Source organism: Bubalus bubalis, chromosome X (genome assembly GCF_019923935.1).
Source record: "Bubalus bubalis isolate 160015118507 breed Murrah chromosome X, NDDB_SH_1, whole genome shotgun sequence".
Classification (NCBI taxonomy): domain Eukaryota; kingdom Metazoa; phylum Chordata; class Mammalia; order Artiodactyla; family Bovidae; genus Bubalus; species Bubalus bubalis.
The window spans coordinates 128,968,117-128,990,455 of NC_059181.1; the positions used below are offsets into that span (position 1 = coordinate 128,968,117).

Below are 22,339 nucleotides of genomic sequence, written 5' to 3' on the forward strand. Positions count from 1 at the left end.
CTCCCCAGCCTCCCCGAGCACCACCAAGAGTTAAGTGCCGCAAAAGCAGATCTTATTGTCTGTTTTCTTCACTATGTCCCCCAAACACCTAGAATGATATCTGGAACGGAGTAAATACTCAGACATTTATTTATTTACTTTAAAGATTTATTTATGTATGCCTGCACTGGGTCTTCATTGCTGCACAGGTTTTTCTATAGTTGCAGCAAGCAGGGTCTAGTCTCTAGTTGCAGGGTGCAGGCTTCTCACTGTGGAGGCTTCTCTTGTTGTGGAGCATGGCTCTAGGCATGTGGGCTCAGTAATGGCTCCCGGACTCTAGAACACAGGTTTCCTGGACCAGTAATTGAACCCACATCCCCTGCATTGGCAAGCAGATTCTTTACCCCTGAGCCACCAAGGAGGCCCCTTAAACATTTGTTAAATGACTATAAACAACTTGCTTCCTCTATATTGGTTAATTGTACAAGTTACAAAGTCAAATGCTACTATGTGTAGGATCACATTTATGAATTTGGAGAGCCCCCAGTGGGTGAGATTAAAGTTGAGCCTTGAATGTTGGTAAAGTTTGGGTAATTTCTCTCTATACCAGTACATCTCATATTGCCGGAGGGATGGTAAAAAATCTGCCTGCAATGCTGGAGACCCAGGTTCAATCGCTGGCTTGGGAAGATCCCCTGGAGGAGGAAATAGCAACCCACTCCAGTCTTCTTGCTGGGAGAATGTCATGGACCGAGGAGCCTGGTGGGCTACAGTCCATGAGGTTGCAAAGAGTCAGACATGACTGAGTGACTAACACACACACATAAGTATCTTTAGATTGAGGGGGACAAGTTCATAGGAAAAAAAAAAGTCTTTCAATTTGGTCATTAAAATATATATAAGATGGCAAAGAATTGCATCAGTGTTAATGTTTGTTTGCTTTGTGGTTAGCTCAGTCTAAATTTCAACTTTTGGAGGCCAGAGAGTTTACACATTAAATTGCTGTGTCTTTACATAGTGTAAGTTAAAAATCCTCTAAAATTTTCTTCCCCTACTTTGCCACAGGGTCTGAAATTGCCTATCCTAGCATCATTTCATAGGCCCTTTCAGATACAAGTACATTGTATGATAACTTGGAATCACATCCTTCCTGAAAATACTATTATTTTTGTATCATTAGCCAGGTATTACATTAGGCAGGGTCTTGAGGAATTGGGACAGGAACCTTGAGAGCAGATGAGTAGAGGAACGAAGAAAAGATCTGGGGGCATGGGGTGCTCCCAGGGAAAGGAGGCCTCTATGGGGAGTGACAGTGACCCTGATTCTAGGTACTTGGGGATGATGGTGGAATTGAGGAGGACAGCAGGGGCCACTGCTTGAGAGTTAACAGGATGTCGCTGAAAAAAGAGGTAAAGGATCTAGGGATGCAAGTCTTGTTCCACTTTCACAGCTTTGCCTCAGGTCAACTTGTCTCTGGAGGTATTTGGTACTTTAGGACAGAAAGGGGAAGAAGAGTCTTTGAGGTTCCATACAGTGAGGGTCTTGAGATGGGATGTAGGGAGGCTGCTTGTGAAGTATGCTATTGTAGCACACCGGAGAAGCAGTCTGCTAATGCCATCCTGAATGGGTGTCTAAGTGACCTTAACTAATCGTAGAACGAGGCCTTCCCCCAAACTCCCTTTCTCTGATGAACTACCTTTCACCCACTTTCTTACCCCAATTCTAGAGATTAGGCACATTTAAAGTCACACATAAGACTATAGGTATGAGCAGTAATAGAAACTTCCTTGGGTCCCAGGTAACCTCTGCTGAGTTTAAGAAATAAAACAGTAGAAATGGAGTTGGAGGTCTGCACATCTTTTCTTCAAATGGTAACTGGTGTCATGAGTTTGGTGTTTCATTCCCATGTACTTTGCCTACATTGTTGGGAAATGAAAGAGGTTGTTAAATATAAACTTATATCCCAGAGTACATAGCATTTTTGGCATGTTTTAAAACTTTATATCAATGGCATCACCGGATCTATGTTCTTCTGTCATTAGTTTTGCCTTACACTTTTCTCTACTACCTCCAGGAAATCATTATCCTCAGAGGGGTGTGTGACTCAAGCTCCAAGGAGTTCTAGTCTCCTCTCCAGAGGAGCCCTTGGTGTCCTAGTCCCTTTACCCACCACACTTGGGAGCCAGTGACCTCAGGTTGGTCTTAGATGGAGGTGAGCCTCTTCCTCTGTTGTCTTAGCCAAAGTGCAGGGCTGGGCTCACTTGCACTAGTGACCTCCTGGACCATTACCCTGGGAGCCCCACTTTGAAAACCACTACTCTAGAGCAGGAGACAGAGAATGAGATGGTTGTGTGGCATCACTGCCTCGATGGACATAAGTTTGAGCAAGCTCTGGGAGTTGGTGATGGACAAGGAGGCCTGGCGTGCTGCAGTTCATGGCGTTGCAAAGAGTCAGACCCGACTGAGTGACTGAACTGACTGACTGACTCTAGAGCAGGCATCCCCAACCTCTGGGATCTAGTGCCTCATGATCTGAGGTGGAGCTGATGTAATAACAATAGAAATAAAGTGCACAATGAATGTAATGCACCTGAATGATCCCCAAACCATCCCCCTCCTCCCTGCTCTGTGGAAAAATTGTCTCCCTTGAAACTTATCTCTGGTGCCAAAAACGTGGGGGACCACAGCTCTAGAGCATCTTTTGCCCCTTGATATTTTAGCCTTCTTTCAACGAAATAATCTGATACAAGTTTACCAAAAGGTGAACAGGTAGCATTCCTAGAAGGTAGAGTGCTTTATTAACACCCCAGCGATGAATCACTTGTCTCTAAATTTCTTTTGATTTAAACATCTGTGCAAAGATCCTCAAATAAGCTGACCGTTATTGAAGGTGGCTTTACTGGAACCCTTAACCATGCACATGGTTCGGTTAAAAGTGCATTGTGTACTAGTGAGTACAAGAGACTTCATTTCCAGGAGTTCCATTTCCTTTGCTATCCTGTTCCTTAATGCATTCTGAGTGACATTCTTCTTCCAATGTATTTAGCACCCAATGCAGCCTATAACTTGTGGTCCGTGAGAACAGAAGGATCAAAATCATCCAGGTATGACTTTATTAGATATGTTTCAGTCAACACCTCATTTGAGAAATAGTCACTGGATTCAGAGAAGTTCAACTGTGAAATTCGTAGGCTCTCCAGCATCTGAGAAGTTGCGGACAAGTATTTCAGGTGCTCTAAAATAGGCTCATGGGCTTTCTGAATCATATTTCTGAGCAATTCTGCATTCTTCAAAACTTTCATGCCAAGATAAAGAATTCTTTCAGGGTGGCTTTTACCTTCAGAATTTTCCTCAAGTTTTCTTTTTTGATTTCCTCAACAACTGCCTCCGCAGTACCTGGTTTCCATTTATTTTCGTCATCTGTAAGCTCATTAGATGATTTTGTATCTCTTATCATACAGGTTGATAGAGGCATACTTTCTCTCAGTATCATGAGTTACTTTATGATGTTTAGATTTTGTTTTTGCCTGTTCTAACTGGAATTTTCTTTAGGCATTAAGTTGCTTAACAATATTAATCAAGTCCTGAAAACAGCTTACACATGCTACAAGTGAAGCAGCACATCTTTCTTGGGAAGCCTGAGGAATTTGCCTCCCCTCAACAGTTTTTTCTTCTTTCCTGTTCTCAACAGCATGGTGCCCCTCAATTGTGGCACATTGCAGTCTCCATGCCACCGACTCTGTGACAGAAAACAGTCTCCTGCGCACAGCTTAAGGGTCTTTTGCTTTCCCACCTCAGGGCCTTTATGTTTCGCCGGTGAACGACAGGGCCAAGTGGCTCAAGTGTCCTCTATCATCTCATTAAGATACACAGGCAGGAGGGTGTGGGTGGGGAAAGATGGTGGGCAGCCCAAGGCACCGTAGTCTGTCTTTCTGGCCCCTTGAGGTGGGATCCCTCCACTGACTTTCAAGAGCTGCCTCCCCCTAATTAAAGTAAATGTTAAAAGTCTTCAACCCTCCCTTGGACACGACTGCCGTCTTCCCCTCCTCCCCTTTCATCCTTCACAGCACAGGCTCTGGTTGGGCCAGTAGAGCTGGTTTTATGTCACTTTCATCCAACATAATACCTGCTCAATAGCTCTGGCTGGGAAGTAGGGGCAGAGGTGAGAGCCAACAGCGAAGGTGGCCTCAGTGGTGCTGCTGTGGTGAGGGGGCTGCTGGGCTAGGTTGGGTGTGGGGCCAGGGGGCTGCTGGGGTGAGCGGGCTGCGGGGCCAGGGGACTGCTGGCGTGAGGGGGCTGCGGGGCTGGGGCCTGCTACAGAGGGTGCTGGGCTTTGGCCTAGGTGATAGCCGCCCCTGCTGGGTGACCAGGATTTGGCAAGGATGGCCGAGGAACAGAGCCCCTTCCCGGGATGGAAAGTCTGGTGGCCTCAACACAGGGCAGGACCTCACTGTCAGGCCAGGACCTCACTGTCAGGCTAGGAGATTCCCTCCGTGTCACCTGGCCTTGAGCTGGCATTGAAATCTGACCAAGGCCAGGGCACGTTGAACGGGTGCAGCCAGGCTCAGGGAAGGTTGGCCCCTGCAGTTCCCTCCAGCACGTTTGGTCCTGGGGGCCTCTAAGCCTAAGAGAATTTGATGCAAAAAGGTGATTGGCAGGCCATCTCTTCCTTGTCCCTCTTCCTGCCCCCCGTCCACTTTGCTTGTTTTGAAGAGGGGCTTATTGGTCCTCACTCTAAGCAGACCCCAGGAAGAGCGACTGGTTTAGGAGTACCAGCATGCCATATGCAAGTGAATTCAGACAGGGAGCTTATACTCTTGCCTGGAAAATCCCATGGATGGAGGAGCATGGTAGGCTGCAGTCCATGGGGTCGCTAAGAGTCGGACACGACTGAGCGACTTCACTTTCACTTTTCACTTTCATGCATTGGAGAAGGAAATGGCAACCCACTCCACTATTCTTGCCTGGAGAATCCCAGGGAGGGCGGAGCCTGGTGGGCTGCCGTCTATGGGGTCGCACAGAGTTGGACACGACTGAAGTGACTTAGCAGGTGTAAATTACCAAGGGGGAGGGGGGAGGGGCATTTATTCCCACTGTTACAAACTGCAATTAAACTTTTCCTTTGTATACCACTCTTTGGTCCTAGGTTAAGAGTAGTGTGATTTTGTGCCAAATGGCCTGGAGATCAATGCTCAGACATTCCCGAAAATGTCTAGAAGGGCCCTTAGACATCCTGGAATCCAGCGGTTTTCCAAACTTCGGTGCACATAGGAAGCACCTAGAGGGCTGGTGGGACCAACAGATTGCTGGGCCCATCCCAGTGGTGAGGATTCTGGATCTGGGGAGACCTGAGAGTTTGCATTGCCAAGGACTTCTCATGTGAGGTTCACGCTGCTGGTCTGGCCACTGCACTTCATTCCAACGTCTTCATTTCATAGATGGATCAGCTGAGACAGAACCCCAGCTGGGTTCCAGAATTGGCATTAACGCTTACCAGGTGTTGACTTTGCAATCTGATTTAGCTGTTCTGAGCCTGCGTTTTCTCATCCACAAAATTAGGTAAGAGCCTCGGTCATTCCTACCCTGGGTTCAGTCTGCAGGTGGCTGCTATTGGGCAGTTACTCAGGCTTTTAGTAACAGCCCTCTGGTTTGGTGTGGCGCTGTCACGCGGTTCTCAGGTGCGTGAGCTTCCACAGCTTCCCTCTGGTTCCTGGGTCGGGTTTAGGCCCTGCCTTTCCTGTGTGGAGCACCGAGAGATGACGATGCTCTCAGGTGGAGGGTAGGACATAAAGCTTTGTTCTTTTTGCTGTGGTTTTCTCATTTTGCAGGTGCCTCTTCTGTTTGCTTACATTGCTAAGAATATTGGTTTTCTTTTCTGATGTAGAAAGTTTCCCAATGTTTTCCCTTTCTGTTTCCTTCATATCCTTTGAATTTAAAAATTCTTTACCATCTGATCATAAGGCTATTCAAGGATATATTTTCTTATTTTCCTTGTGATTTTTTATGTTGTATACCCTCATCCCTCTGGAGTTATTTTGACATGTGTTATAAAGTTTGGATCTTGGTTGAGTTTCCTTTCTTTGTAAATGGCTAAACTCGGGCATCATTTGTTGAGTAATCCCTTTCCTCTCTTTGGATGTCTGGCTGTGCATTCTTAGCACTCTAAGAATGTAGAATAGGTGGGAGTGAGATTTTTGTCGAAGCCCCTTTTTTCCAGATGGGGAAGTTGAGGCCCAGAGCAGCTAACTGGTTTTCCTAAGGTCATGTTAGTGAATGGAGAAGCTCTGACTTCTTTTGTGTGTGTGTGTGTTTATTTTTGGCCGTGCCGAGGCTTCATTGCTGTGCTCGGGCTTTCTCTAGTTGGGGTGAGCAGTGGCTCTTCTTGTTGCAGAGCATGGGCTCTAGAGTGCAGGTTCAGTAGTTGTTGCCCATGGGCTTCATTGCTCCTTGACATGTGGAACCTTTTCGGAGTGGGAATGGAACCCGTGGACCCTGCACTGGCAGGAGGATTCTTAACCACTGAGCCACCAGGAAAGTCCAGATCGCTGTGACCTCTAATCTGAGTTTGAGATATATAGGTCTGCTTGTCTGTCTAGCTCCAGGGACATTTGACAGGGGCAGGTTAGCTAACTGGCCACAAAGTAAATGAGCATGACCTAGGGTCTCTGAGAGGTAGAGACCAGCCTTCCTCAGCCAGCCCAGAGAAACCGGGAAATATGTACTGCACACCTATGTTCAAACTGCCCTGGTGGTTCAGTGGTAAAGAATCTGCCTGCAGTGCAGGAGATGCGGGCGATGTGCAGGAGATTCAGGTTCAATTCCTGGGTTGGGAAAATCCCCTGGAAGTGAAAATGGCAACCCACTCCAGCCTTCTTACCTGGAGAATCCCATGGACGGAGGGGCCTGGTGGGCTACAGTCCATGAGGTCAGAAAGAGTTGGACACGACTGGGCACACACGCATTCAGTTACCTTTTCTGTGCTGGTGGTGGTTGTGAGAATATTTAAGATCTGCTCTCTCAGCAACTTTGAAGAAGGATACAACATAGTATTCTTAACTATAGTCACCATACTGAATATTAGATCCCCTGAACTTGTTCATCTTATAGTTGGAAGTTTGTATCCTTTGAACAACATCTCCTCGTTTCCCGTCCCTGGCAGCCACCATTCTACTCTCTATTTCTGTGAGTTTGGCTTGTTTTTAGATCCACATATAAGTGAGATCATACAGTGTCTGTCTTTCTCTGACTTATTTCACTTAGCATAATGCCTTCATGGTTTATCCATGTTGTCATGACAGTCAGGATTTCCTCTTTTTTTATGACCAAATGTTTCATTGTGTATATATGTATATACATTTACACACACGTTTTCTTTATCCATTCGTGCACAGGCACTTTGATTGTTTGCATGTCTTGGCTATTGTGAATAATGTTGCAATGAACAAGGGGCTGCAGATATTTCTTTCAGGTAGTTATTAAATTTTCTTTGGCTATATGTCCAGAAGTGGGATTTCTGGATCCTATGGTAGTTTTATTTTTAATATTTTGGAGGAAACCTTATGCAATTTTACATAGTGCCTGTACTAAGTTACATTCCCACCAACCGTGTACAAGGGTTCTCTTTCCTTTAATATCCTTGCCAACACTTCTTTTGTCTTTTGGATAATAGTCATTTGAACAGAATTGTATGAGTTCCTATATTAACCGTTTCTCAGATAGATGATTTGAAAATATTTTCTCCCGCTCCATAGATTGCCTTTTCATTTTGTTGTTTCCTTGGCTGTGCATGAGCTTTTTTATTTGATGTAGTCTCACTTGTCTATTTTTGCATTTGCTGCCTGTACTTTTAACGTCATATGTCAACAGGTTTTTTTTTTTTTTTTTTTTTTTTTTTTTTTTTTTTTTGCCAAAACCTAGGTCAAGGAGCTTGTCATAGGAAAGCTGTGTTTTCTTCCAGGAGTTTTATGATTTCAGGTCTTAAATTTAAGTCTTTAACCCATTTCAAGTGAGTTTTTGTGAGTGCTATAAGATTGGAGTCCAATTTTATTCTTCCCATGAGGATAGCTCGTTTTACCCAATACCATTTATTGAAGAGTCTTTTCCCACTAAATATTCTTGGCTCCCTTGTGAAATATTAGTTGACTGATTATGCATGGGCTTATTTCTGAGCTCTTGATTCTGTTCCATTGTTCCATGCTGTTTCAAATACTATACTTGGTAATATAGTTTGAGATCAGAAAGTGTGATCTCTCCAGCTTTGTTGTTCATTCTCAGGATTGTTTGGGTATTGGAGTCTTTTGTGGTTCCACACAAATTGTAGATTGCTTTTTCTATTCTGTGAAAAGATGTCATTGGAATTTTGATAGGAATTGCATTGCATGTGTAATTGGCTTTGGGTAGTATGGACGTTTTAACAATATTCTTTTTATACAGGAAATGGGGATATCTTTCCCTTTATGTCTTCTTCAATGTCTGTCCTCAGTGTCTTATTGTTTTGGTGTATAGATCTTTTGACGTGCTTGGTTAAATGTATTTCTAAGTATTTTATTGTGTTTGCTGTATTGTAAATGAGATTATTTTCATTATTTCTTTTTAAGATACTTTGTCCTTAATGTATAGAAATGCAACTGATTTTTGTATGTTGATCATAGGTCTTGCAAATTTACCAAATTCACTGAGGAGTTCTAAATTTTTTAATGCAGTCTTTAGGTTTTCTGTATATAAGATCATGTCATCCTCAAATGGACAATTTAACTTCGTCCTTTCTGATTTTGATGTCTTTTATTTTCCTTGCCTACTTTCTCTGAGACTTGAGTACAATCCTGAATAGGAGTGGTGAAAGTGGGCCCCCTTATCTTGTTTCTGTTCTTCGAGGAAAAGCTTTCAATTTTTCTGCATTGAGGATGATGTTAGCTGTGGGCTTATTGCAGATGGCCTTCATTATGTTGAAGTATGTGGCTTAGAACCTAATTTGCTGAGATTTTTTTTTAATCATGAAAGGATGTTGAATTTTGTCAAATTCTTTTTTTCCCCCACCTGTTGAGATGATCATATGATTTTATCTTTCATTCTATTAATGTGACATTTACTAATTTGTATATTTTGAACCTTCCTTGCATCCCAGGGGTAAATCCCTCTTGATTGTGTGCTATGGAATTCAATGTGATAGTGTTTTGTTGAGAAATTTTGCATCTACCTTTATTAGGAATATTGGTTCATAATTTCTTATAATATCCTTATCTGCTTTTGGTATCAGAGCAATGCTGGTCTCATAAAATAGGTCTGGGAGTGTTCCCCCCTCTTTGAATTTTTGGTAGTTGAGAAGGATTGGCATTCATTCTTTAAATGTTTGGTAAAATTCACCAGGGAAGCCATCTGGAATCTCATCTTGGAATTTTATGTGTTGGGAGTTTTTTGATTACCCATTCAGTCTCCTTATTTGTTACTGTTCTGTTCAGATTTTCAGTATCTTCATGATTCAGTCTTGGTAGGTTGTATGATTCCAGTCATTGATCCATTTCTTCTAGGTTATCCGATTTGTTGGTGTGTAATTGTTCATGCTGCTGCTGCTCAGTCTCTTCAGTCGTGTCCGACTCTGTGCGACCCCATGGACTGCAGCCTACCAGGCTCCTCCATCCATGGGATTTTCCAGGCAAGAATACTGGAGGGGGTGGCCATTAGCAGTCTGGTAATCAAAGAAAGGAATGTCTTAAAACTCAGAATGGCACCAGGCCCCTCATCCATAAGATGCATTTTGGGATCATCTTGGCGCCAGATGATTCATCCCAGGCCATGAAACGATTGACTTGAATCTTGCAGAAGGGCAGATTACCCTACAAAGAGTTTCGTTTACATAGATTAGGCGAACAATATCTGAGTGTAACATACTGGTTTGTCAAGTAGGTTCTGAGGCATTAGGCGGAACCGAGTTGAAGACAGTCTGGGGCAAATGCATAGTACATTAACATAGCTTAAGACAAACATTTCCATAAGAAAAATACATTGGTTAACTCAAGGTTTGAGAATAGTTAACTTCAGGTGAAACCAGGTGTCATTATGGCAACACAGTATTTTAAGAGAAACCTCCTTTTAAATTTGTAAAGGGAAGGAAAAAAAAAAAATCACTAGTTTGTTTCCGCCTGATGTTTGAGCGAGAGAAATATGTCTGACACTTGCAGCCTGTTTCCTCTGTGTGGAGACCCCTGGCCTTCCTGCCTGTTACCCTCTCAATACCACACAATCACGTGCTGGATTTTTGTACTTTCTCTATAAAACATCTGCATCTTTACCTTTTTTATCATGCTAGGTTCTTGATTAACTGGATTTTATTTCCTTTGTATTTTCTTCATGAAATTTCTTTTAGGTGGATGCCCTTTACCCAGGTAATTCTGGTAGATGAGCTGTTATGCCTTCTCTCTTCTCAGAGTGAACTTCTATTAGGTCATTCTTATTCTGAGCACTCACCATTATTAATTTTTCCCACAGTTAACAAGTCTGTTTTTAAACACAAGTTATTTTTTCATGCCCAGGGGCACATTCTTCAGAGCATTCAGCTTCTTTGTAACTTGTTTGATCTTTGCATATGAAAACAAATACAACAGAACCTGTTCTGTAGTCTGTCATGCGGAGGGCAATCAAATAGGCTATTGATAATTCAGACCTGAAGGTTTTCAGAGAAATGAAATGTTCTTAAGAGGTGGTGCAGGGCATAAAGGGCCTCCACTTAGGTGCGCCTGAGCAAGCTGATGGCTTCCAGGTGGGTATTTGTATGGGGAAGAGGTGGTATTGAAGTTTTGTATGTGAACACCTAGGAAGCAAAGAAAGTGAGCAGTGGGAGGGTATTGCAGTAGAGGGGGCAAGATGGTTCGTATTTCTACTCCAGTCTGGACTAGGGACTAGATCCAAGTACAATAGCAAGATGGGCTATTAGAATGAGGCATTTTTGGAATTACAGGCCAGTATCACTGATGAACATAGATGCAAAAATTCTCAACAAAATTCTACCAAACAGAATTCAATAACACATTAACCAGGTCATACACCATGATCAAGTTGAGTTTATTCCAGGGATGCAAGAATTCTTCAATATATGCAAACCAATGTGCTACAGCATATTAACAAATTGAAAGATAAAAACCATATAATAGATGCAGAAAAAGCATTTGACAAAATTCAGGACCCATTTGTAATTAACACTCCAAAAAATGGGCATAGAAGGAAGCTACCTCAACATAGAAAAGTCCATATATGACAAGCCCACAGTAAACCTTCTCAATGGGGAAAAACTGAAAGCACTCCCTCTAAGATCAGGAACAAGACAAGGGTGCTCACTCTCCTATCATTCAACATAGTTTTGAAATCCTAGTTATGCCAATCACAGAAGAAAAAGAAATAAAAGGAATCCAGATGGGAAAAGAAGAAGTAAAGCCTCCCTGATTGCAGATGACATGATACTCGACATACAGAACCCTAAAGATAGTATCAGAAAATTACTAGAGCTAATCAGTGAGTTTAGCAAAGTAATGGGATACAAAATCAATACACAGAAATCACCTACATTCCTATATACTAACAATGAGAAATGAGAAAGAGAAATTAAGGAAACAATTCCATTCACCATCGCATCAAAAAGACTAAAATATCTAGGAATAAACCTACATAAGGAGACAGAAGAACTGTATAACAGAAAATCATAAGACACTGATGAAAGAAAGCAAAGATGACATGAACAGATGGAGAGATATTCCATGTTCCTGGGGTGGAAGAATCAATATTGTGAAAATGACAATGCTACCAAATGTAATCTACAGATTGAATGCAATCCCTATCCAAATACCAATGGCTTTTTTCCCACAGAACTAGAATTGTTTCAGTTTCATATGAAGACACCAAAGACCCCAAATAGCCAAAGCAGTCTTGAGAAAGAAGCATGGAGCTGGAGGAATCAGCCTTCCTGACTTCAGATTATACAACAAAGCTACAGTCATCAAAACAGTATGGTACTGGCACAAAAACATAGATGCACACAAATAGAACAAAATAGAGAGCCCAGAAATAACCCCCGTGCTTATGGGTACCTTCTTTTTGACAAAGGAGGCAAGAATATACAATGGAGCAAAGATAGCCTCTTCAATAAGTGGTGCTGGGAAAACTGGATAGTTACATGTAAAAGAATGAAATTAGAGCATTTCCTAACACCATACACAAAGGTAAACACAAAATATACTAAAGACCTAAATGTAAGACCTGCAACTATAAAACTCGTAGAGGAAAACATAGAACACTCGATGACAGAAATCAAAGCAAGATCCTACAGTAATGGAAACAAAAACAAAGGTAACAACTGGAACCTAGTTAAAGTTAGAAGTTTTTGCACAGCAAAGGAAACTATAACCAAGGTGAAAAGTCAACCCTCAGAATGGGAGACAATAATAGCACATGAAACAACTGACAAAGGATTAATTTCCAAATATACAAATAGCTCATACAATACCAGGAACACAAATAATCCAATTAAAAAGTGGGAAAAAACCCTAAACAGGTATTTCTCCAAAGAAGACATATACATGGCTAACAAACACATGAAAAGGTGCTCAACATCACTCATTATTTGGCTCACTCACTGAGTCGTGTTCGATTCTTTGTGACCCCGTGGACTGCAGCACGCCAGGCTTCCCTGTCCAGCACCAATTCCCAGCACTTGCTCAAACTCGCACTCATCAGGTTGGTGATGCCATCCAACCATCTCATCCTCTGTTGTCCCCTTCTCCTCAGTGTCATTTCTAAGGAGTCAGTTCTTTGCATCAGGTAGCCAAAGTATTGGAGCTTCAGCTTCAGCCTCAGCCCTTCCAATGAGTATTGAGGACTTACTTCCTTTGGGATTGATTGGTTGGATCTCCGTGCAGTGCAAGGGCTCTCCATGAGAGTTCTCCAACACCACAGTTCACAAGCATCAGTTCTTCAGTGCTCAGCTACTTTATGGGCCAACTCTCACATCCATACATGACTACTGGAAAAACCATGGCTTGGACTACAGGGAACTTTGTCGGCAAAGTAATGTCTCTGCTTTTTAATATGCTGTCTAGGTTTGTCATAGCTTTTCTTCCAGGGAGCAAGCATCTTTCAATACCATGGCTGCAGTCACCATCTGCAGTGATTTTGGGCCCCCCCAAAATAAAGCCTCTCACTGTTTCCATTCTTACCCTATCTATTTGCCGTGAAGTGATGGGACTTGATGTCATGATCTTAGTTTTTCAATGTTGAGTTTTAGGCCAGCTTTTTTAATCTCCTGTTTCATTTTCATCAAGAGGCTCTTTATTAGAGAAATGAAAATCAAACCTATAATGAGATCTTGCCTCGCACCCGTCAGAATGCCCATCATTAAAAAGTCTACAAACAATAAATGCTGGAGAGGGTGTGGAGAAAAGGGAACCCTCTTGCACCGTTGGTGGCAATGTAAATTGATACAGCCACTATGGAAGACGGTATAGAGATTCCTTAAAAAACTTAGCAAACCCACTCCTAGGCATATATGCTGAGGAAATAAAAATTGAAAAAGACACACGCACCCAGTGTTCCTTGCAGTAGTCTTTACAATAGCTAGAACATGGGAGCAACCTAGATGTCCATCAAAAGATGAAGGGATAAAGGAGCTGTGGTACATATGTACAATGGAATATTACTCAGCCATATAAAGGAATGCATTTAAGTCAGTTCTAAAGAGGTAGATGAACCTAGAGCCTATTATACAGAGTGTAGTAAGTTAGAAGGAGAAACGTAAGTATTGTATACTAACACATATATATATGGAAACTAGAAAGATGGTACCAATGAATTTATTTGCAGGGCAGCAATGGAGAGACAGACATAGAGAACAGCCTTATGGACATGGGAGGGTGGGAGGAGAGGGTGAGATGTATGGAGAGAGTAACATGGAAACTTAATTACATAAGTAAAATAGATAGCCACTGGCAATTTGCTATATAACTTGGGGAACTCAAACAAGGGCTCTGTATCAATCTAGAGGGGTGGGTTGGGGAGGGAGAAGGGAGGGAGGTTCAAGAAGGAGGGGACAAATGTATACCTGTGGTTGGTTCATGTTGATGTCTGACAGAAAACAACAAAATTCTGTAAAGCATTTATACTTCAATTAAAAAATAAGTACCTTTTAAAAACCATTTTCAGAAGCATGACGCCCAGTATGCTCAGGAATAGGTGTAACATGGAGTGAAAAGGGAAAGTGGTGATAGAGCAGGTATTTAATCTGGCCTGCCTGAAACATTTATCCTATTTGCAAGGTTCAGAAAAAGAGTTCAATTGGGAATCCACATGTCTAAAAATATTTGAAATGTTCAAATCAAATGATAAACCATTAAATAGGTTGTATCTCCTTCCACGACAAATGTACCTTCCTAATGAGCTGAAAGGCCAGGTTGGGATTTAGAATTCTCAGACTCCTCTAAGTTCTGCCCTGATGGCGTGGGAAGAGCTGCCCTCCTTCCCTTCCCCCGGCCATGCCCTGGTTCCGAGGCCAGGCCACATCCCCTTCTGGGCCTACAACCCCTCCTTGGGCGTGCGAGCACCAACCCCAGCAGTGAGTACAGTCAGCCCTCCCCAGGACAGGTCTAAGAGGAGCACATGGGGCCTGGAAGCAGGCTAGGGACTGTTCAGGGCTGCCAGGTACCTGGAGCATGGGCTAGCAGGGACACACCCCTTGTTCCCATGGGCTGGGCTCCTGGCCCTGGCGAGAGGGGTGTGGCTGGAAGAGGACCAAAGTGGCCCTCTAAAGCATAGAGCTCAAGACAGAGATATCTCTGCCTGGGCCTGGAAGCAATAGTGTTTTAACAACCAGCACCGCAGAAATACTAACAAATCAGAACCAGGTTGAAGGGCCTCAAATTGTCCTAGTTGACCTGCCCTTTTAGTTGAAATCATGGTGACGGGGAATGCTTTGCCTTCTGTCTCACTATGTGGTTCTAGCCATAAGGAATAATATAACACATTTTAAAATGTTCACACTGGTGACCAAAAAAAAAAAAAGTTGTGGGGATCTTAAGTTTACTTCACTTTAATTGACATTAAATACCTACGAAGAGGAAAATTCATTGCCTAGGCCTTTGGGAAAGAAAGATAGATAAAACCCTTAAGGTCGCAGCCATTTAAAGGTTGAGTGCAGGGGTTGGTTTTGATGGAATAGGTGGATGTAGTGTGTGTATTTGCATGTGCACACACTTAGAATAGAAGACATGCCACCACAGAACATGACAGTATGTTATCAGTTACCTACAAGAAGGTCAGGAGCCGAGCCCCTGGGAACAAAGTATGCTCCACCTAAACCATGTTTCAGATACCTAGGAAGCCTGAAGTAAATGCAGAAATGAGCCTGTCTAGTCTCAAACCCCCAGGTCCTTCCCCTTCTCTGATCCTCCACTCTGGTCATCTACAACTTTATCTTTTTATTAACTTAAACAGAGTTCAAAGATTAAGTCCACTTTCTCCCTTTTCTCTTTGTATTTTTCTTTATTATGATATACTTCCCATCTGCACAAAATTATAAAGAATACTAGTAGAAACACTATTTACCCACCACTCAGTTTAAGAAATGTAAATTAGAGATACAGTTGAAGCCCACTACGTATCCCTCCCCAATAGGATCGCTGTCCTTGTCTTTCCCCAAGAGGTAACCACCATCCTAAATGTGGTTTATCTTTCCATTGCATGCTTTTCTGTATGCTTGCATATGCGTACATCCTGACAGGCAACTCTGTATGTATCTACTATCCATTTCTGCTCAGTGAAGGTTCCCTTCGACTTCATATACCCGGTATCATGTCTGTGACTTTCGGGAACTAGCTCTGTCCCTTGGATATTTTTCTGGTGCCATCCCCTATCCACAGCCTCGCTCTGTCTCAGCCCCTGTGAATCCTAATTTCCTCGCCAGTCCAGCCCCGACCGTCCTGTTCAATTTACCTCCAGCAGCCCCAAGGCAGTGAACGAAGGCTGGTCACCAAAGGTGGGTCTCAACTTCTCCCCCTGTGGCTGTCAACCAGTGCTTCTCAAACCTTGGCTGCATCAGAATCCCCTGGAGGGCTTGTTAAAACACACACTACTGGGCCCCACTCTCAGTTTCTGATTCACAGGTCTTAAGTGGAGCCTAAGAATTCGTGGGTGATGCTAATAATGCTATTTTAAGGACCAATCTTTGAGAACCAGTGCTCCAAATCAGCGTCTGGGCTCAGGCTCAGCAGCACCATCTGGCCTCCAGGTAAGCTGGGCCGTCCCTCAGGTTTTCTTCAAAAGCACCCAGCAGGACTATGAAATACACATATAACACAAGTCCTGTGCAGTTTTAAATGTTCTAGTAGCCACATCTAAAAAGTAAAGAGGGCATCCCTGGTGATCTAGTGGTTAAGAATCCACCTTGCAGTGCAGGGGACACAGGTTCAATCCCTGGTACAGGAAGATCCCACATGTGAGGGGCAACTAATCGCATGTGCCACAGCTCTGAAGCCCGTTTACCTGAGAGCTCATGCTCCGCAGGAGAAGCCACCTCAGTGAGAACCTGTGCACCGTAACTAGAGACAGCTCATGTGTAGCAATAAATAACGTTTTGAAAAAGTAAAAAGAAACTGGAGGAAATAATTTTAATGCTATATTTAATACTAGATTATCATTTCAATGTGTAATTACGTATTAAAGAGACTTTACACAGTTTTTTACATTTGTAGCACATTTCAACTCAGATTAGCCACATTTTCAATGCTCAGCAGCCACACGTGGCTAGTGACTAGTACAGTAAACAAGTTCAGATCTAAAGCCTTGACCCCTATTTCTGTCTTTACAAAACTGTTTTAAATACAAATTTTATTTTGGGCTGCAATAAAAGAATTTAAAACAGGCTTATCAAATGGCGGAATGTGATGATGCCTTCCAATGATGTAAAACGGCTTCTCATTTTTAAAGAGATTTAAATCAGGATTATTTATATACATAAATCTATCTACATTTCAGTTTACTACTTTAAAACTTAGTTTTAACTAGAACAAATGCTTTCAAATATATCTGGAAAAGATAAAACCCAATTAGATATTGGAATTTTTATAGATATTAGACAGTTGCTTTTTGGGGGATGGATTTGGGAAGGAAATCAATGTTAGTAATCCCATGGGCTTCTGAAAAATCGAAAAATAGCAAACAATGGATCCTTTCTTCTTTCTCTGTCTTCTTTCTAGTCTTCCAAACTGCAGGAAGAAATGAGAGAAAAGGAACGATTATACAGCATCAGTCAGCATCAGAAACTTTCTAAATCGAAGAAAACAATCAGCCTTATGTATATCTGCTGCATCTGAGGGTTGTATCTCAACAAGGAGAGAAGAAAAACACATTTTCCTTTTGTAAAATTCACCCTGGACACTGGGTGCATGTACAACCCGATGGCTTCAATCATGTGATCCTACCAGCCTTGTCTCCCTCTTGCCCAACACCATAAATGCTTTTTTTTTTCCCCCTTCCTTTGAGAGGCTAGTCTGGGACTTAAATCACTCTTTCTACCTTAAAAGCCTGTGCTCACTCCACAGATGATACTCCCTTACCCTCCCAGACCCTCGGTTTCCATATCTACCGAATGAGAAAGAGGCTGTTATTATGAAACACACCACTATGCAAACAAGGGAGAAAATATTAATCATTAAAGACAAGATATATACCTTCACTACCATCTCAGTGATAAACAACAGTCATCCTACGATTGTTTCTTTTGACTGTCATATAAAATACACAAATCTACAACCGAACAAATATTTCAGTATTAATCACTAAATGTGGTCCTTCTTGAAATTCTGAACTGTTTGCTATTCGTAAGTAGTTACGTTCTAAAAGGTGTCTTCTCTTAGTGCAGGAGACTGCACTTCTGTGGTCAAGAAATGAAGGCCAAACTTCTGCACAGCCCAGTTGCTGCAGCTTTTAGTCACTGTTTTCTCAAGAAATACTGGTCTTAGGTACTGATACATTTACAACTTGTTGGTAGTCTTAGAGATAGAGGACCAAAGACCTCATAAGAAGAAATGAGAAGCCATGAAGTATATTTCACTTCATGCTCTTTATATTACTGGGTGCAGAACTGTTCTATAAACATTAGGTAAATTTGAGTTGTTGAACTAATTTCAAACAAACGTTTTAATTTACTCCGAGAATTAAAAAGCAAAAACAAAATTGGTAAATGCCTGGGAATAGCTGGGTTATTTTCAAAGCTATACACAGATACCTGGGCTTTCTGGGCCAGTCCTTTGCTGGGTCCAGATCCTTTTCTGGTTCTTCTTGTTTCCTCTTATACTTCTTTTCTTTCCCCTCACTTTTGGTGCCCTGCGCCTCTTCTTTGGAGTTCTCATCCTGGCATTCAGCTGTTTCTTAAAGAGGAATAATAGACTTTGGGACCAGACATTTACAGAAAAAAAACGCAAACACATAAGGAATGGCAGGATGTCCAGTACTCTACCCTTAGGAGAAGCAGGACAGAAGCAACTAAGAAAAGAGTAACTGGGGGCCTTCCTTCTGGAGGATGCAACACTTCCATGGCCCTCACTTTGCTGCTGCTTGATCATTTTCACAATGATATTATTTCTTCTTTTCTAGTAAATCTGTCACCCTGTGCTACTGATGACTTGTGCTCAAGGATCAGAATTCTCTGGGTCTGATGCATTCTGGATGTTTTGGCCAGAACTTTTTCGCCAAAATATGCTTCACCTCAATAACAAATTCTATGGGGAAGCTCCTGAGTTCCTCAATCACCTAAACATTTCCTTTTGACCATGTGGTCCTGTATGAGTTCATAATGTTTTGGGATCAACTCTCCAAGAATCTTGACATTTTTAAAAGCTATGAACCAAATATGAGGTCTGCCATTTGCCTGTTCTCTTCCATGTCCTCTCAAGCTCCCTCTTGAACACCTGCCTCCACTGACCTTCACGTGTGGGCTCATAACTGGCACTGATCATCTCAGACCTCTTACCGGGGTTGGTAGAGGGCAGCTTATTTTCCCCCCAAACCAAACAAATCGTTATGCAGTTGGGCTTCTACTGGGCCCCTCTGGCCTTCGATTCAAGGAGGCCCTGACTCCCGGCCTCCCCTCCTGAGGAACGCCCCCCCCCACCCCGTGCCCCCCGTATGAGCCTGCCCCCTCCTCGGGATCCCTGGTCCCCAGACCCGGCCGGCAGCTGCCAGTGTTTCCGTCCCCCCCAACTCCCCCCCGCCCCTCGAATGCTCACTCTCAGGGGCGACAGGCTCCTGTGGCATCTCCCGCGAGCTGGGCTCCTCAGACTCCTTGGTGGCCGTCTCCAATAAAGAGGCCTCCTCGGCTTCCTCCGCCTCCTGGGCTTCCTCCGCCTGCTCCGCCTCCTGGGCTTCCTCCGCCTGCTCCGCCCCCTGGTCCGGGGCTTCCTCAGCCGGCCCCTCCCCCGATTCATCCGATGGCACCTGGACCTCCGAAAACCCGGCCACGGCGGCTGAGCCGTGGTCGGACAAGCGCGGCCTGGTCTGGTGCCAGACCAACACGCGGTCATCATTTGCCGGAAGTATGACGTGGTTTTCAGAAAAACGGTTCACCATCGACTGCAGCAGATTTAGGGCCGTTAAGAGGAAGGCGTTCATGGGGAAGTGGCGCGAGACCACCATGCGGTTCACGCCCTCTGCCTGCTCCTCCACCTCCCTCTCCTCAGCCGGCCTGAGGTCGGCGTCTTCCTCAGCGTTCCCGCCCTCCAGGGCCGCCTCCCTCGGGCCTCCTGAGGCCCCCACGACTCTACCCGCCTCAGCTTCAGGCATGGAGTCACCCCTGCGAGCCTCGGAGTTGCGGTCCACACCGTCACGGGCTCCGGCCTGGGCCCCCGCCGCACCTGCAGGGCCTTCCTGCCCGCCAGGGGCCAGATCTCCATCCCCCGTGGTAGACATGGCAGCCGCCAGTTACCTCAGCCGGGCGGGGGACGATGGCAGTGGCGCAGGTGGTGGCACCCGAAGTGGCTGCCCTGAGAGGAGGCTGAGGGAAGTGAGATGGACCGAGGCAGTCACGGAAGGGACCACAGAGGAGGCCCCACGACCGGGAGGGTAGACGGCCAATGGCGGAAGCGTCCGACGGAAGTCGGGCCTCAGGCAGTGGAGCCAGGCCACAGTCGAGGGGCGGGGCCTGTTGACGCGGAACCGTTGACGGTGGCCTGTGACCCCTCGTCACGAGCTTTGGGCTCATTTGCTGACAAACAAGGATTGACGTGCTCTGTGTCCAATGAACGGCCAAGGCCCTTGGTTGTCAAATTGCTCACAATTGCCTACTTGTTCTTTGACGCGCTAGGGTTCTGACATGTGTGGAGGCCTTCTAGGCTCGTGTCCTTTATGTAATTGTGCAGGAAAGTATTTATGAAGGCATCCTGGGCCATGTGAACTGAGAGAAATTTCCCACCTGGGAATTTCCACCTGGTAATGGCTCATGTGAATAGAGACAGGGTCATAAAAATGTTGTATATCTCAGATGTTAGCAGTACTAAAAACCTCCGAAGAAGAGAAAGAGAATTTGGACAATTTACCTTAGTTAAAAATAGTTGGAAAAGAGTAGACAAATTGAAATGAATGCAGTCAGAACTGAAGGTTGAGAAGTGTTGGAGAAGTTAGGAGCTAGAAGGTGTATAATGAACCCAGACATATTCCCTTAATGCTTTGAAGACTGAATAAAAAAAGGAGAGGTTTCTTTAAAGGATCAGGTCATCTCCTAAGTGCTAAGCATGACAGACGTTAAAAGGGCCACCTTCCTAGGATGTTTCAGAGGCAACAGTCCCGGACTTTTTATTGATCTCAAGATCCACTTAGTCCAGACCCCAAGTGTAATTTTGAAAATTATACAGAAATGAACTGTTTTTATAGTCATTCTGTAAAAAAAGTTTTGTAGCACTAAAAATATTTTTTGAAAAAGACATAGCCAATTACATCTGGATGTTACATTTAGGAAAAATACTAATAAGTCTCATAATTGTAAAGAGGGATTTTTTCCCCTTTCATTTAGTTCAGTTCCAACCGAATTTCAGTGTTTTTATTTTTTCTCTGTCTCACCTCGTGAATGGAGCATGGTGTTGCTGTAAATCATTGGTTTAAATTTGGAAGGCAATGTCAATAATCTCTAATTCAAAATTCTCATTATAAAGACAGCAAAAAAGAGGCAGAATCCCAATCTGAGGTCTGAGTTGGTTTAACATTTGCCGCCCTAAGTGATCCTGAAACAGTTACTTATCATTTCTAGGCCTCAGTTTTATCATCTGTATAGGTGGCATTCAATGAAAATATGAGTTAGGTAGATGGAAGAAGATGGAATTATATTTAGGATACTGAGCATTTGTTGAAACTGTGTTTTTAGTTTGATTTTGCCTTCTAAGTATGCAGTTTTTCTTTTTTATGTCGTAAAATCTAATAATATTTTCTTTTTTCTTGGTTTTAACATCATAAATGTGTACATCTTTTCTCATCCAGAAATGAATTTTATACTTTCTTCTTTTTGGAGATCTTCTGAATGTTTACATTGAACTCCTTAATTTGGAATCAATAATGACTCACAGTGTTAAGATTAAAATCTCAGTTGATTTTTAAACAGCTCACCTATAATACCATTTGTTATGCATGAATTCCCCTCTGTAAGGATGTGTGGGCTTCCGGGGTGGCGCTAGTGGTAAAGAACCTGCCTGCCAATGCAGGAGATGTAAGAGACCCGGATTTGATCCTTGGGTTGGGATGATTCCGTGGAGGAGGGCATGGCAATCCCTTCCAGTAGTCTTGCCTGGAGGATTCTAAGCACAGAGGAACCTGGGGGGGCTGTAGTCCATAGGGTCACACAGAGTCGGACACAACTGAAGCAACTTAGCATGCACACACATAAGGATGTGTGGCCAAGTCCCCTTTAGCATTTTCTATAAAGACAGAAGAGATGCAAGAGAAACACACATTCTCTTAGCGTTTCAGGGCTGGAAAGGCCTTTAGATATGGAATCTAAGACCATTCTTTTTTAAAGTAATTGACCTCCAATTAAAATAAATAAATTTAATACAAAATCGACAAACAAAAACAAGAAAAAACATAATTTTTAAAAATTAAAAAAAAATAAACGGGGAAACTAAGGTTTAGAGCTGCTAACTGGCATCCCCAAAGTCATGCCAGTTAGTAGAAGAGCCAGGACTAGGACCAATCTCCTGATCTTTAATGTGGAATTGAAACATACTTCACACGTCAGCTTTGGCCAACTTCCTTCCTATTGGACCTGTCATAGAACAGTGTCATAGAACATCAACTTCAGACATGGTCACTCTGAGACCATATTGAAAGGAGACAGTTCAGT

General features: G+C 43.3%; 1 protein-coding gene and 1 long non-coding RNA gene across 4 annotated transcripts in view; one reads left to right on the forward strand and one right to left on the reverse strand.

Moving 5' to 3' along the window:
- The window catches only part of LOC123465385, a 49,178-nt gene extending 31,489 nt beyond the window's left edge, over window positions 1-17,689 (forward strand). The window contains exons 1-3 of one of the 3 annotated variants that reach the window (XR_006640601.1): window positions 3,839-4,183; window positions 16,119-16,243; window positions 17,211-17,689. This is a non-coding gene — a long non-coding RNA (uncharacterized LOC123465385). Of the gene's footprint in view, window positions 1-3,838; window positions 4,184-16,118; window positions 16,244-17,210 lie in introns of those variants that run through there. The other 2 variants (XR_006640600.1, XR_006640599.1) reach the window with 2 other exon arrangements.
- Window positions 16,609-21,626, reverse strand: LOC123465382 (cancer/testis antigen 47A-like). The gene is made up of 3 exons (XM_045164388.1): window positions 19,242-21,626; window positions 18,242-18,383; window positions 16,609-17,219 (listed from the first exon to the last, which is right to left on the reverse strand). Exons 1-3 carry the CDS (start codon window positions 19,918-19,920, stop codon window positions 17,207-17,209), a joined length of 834 nt encoding a protein of 277 aa, XP_045020323.1. The 5' UTR covers window positions 19,921-21,626; the 3' UTR covers window positions 16,609-17,206.
- Between the last annotated feature and the right edge of the window lie 713 nt (window positions 21,627-22,339).

What these genes read in the sequence shown, in the direction of transcription:
- LOC123465382 (XM_045164388.1), bottom strand. Translation starts at nt 19,920, where the DNA reads ATGTCTACCACGGGGGATGGAGATCTGGCCCCTGGCGGGCAGGAAGGC. An exon ending in GGAGCCTGTCGCCCCTGAGA is followed by an intron (nt 18,384 to 19,241) that starts GTGAGCATTCGA and finishes TTCCTCTTTAAG; the next exon opens with AAACAGCTGAATGCCAGGAT.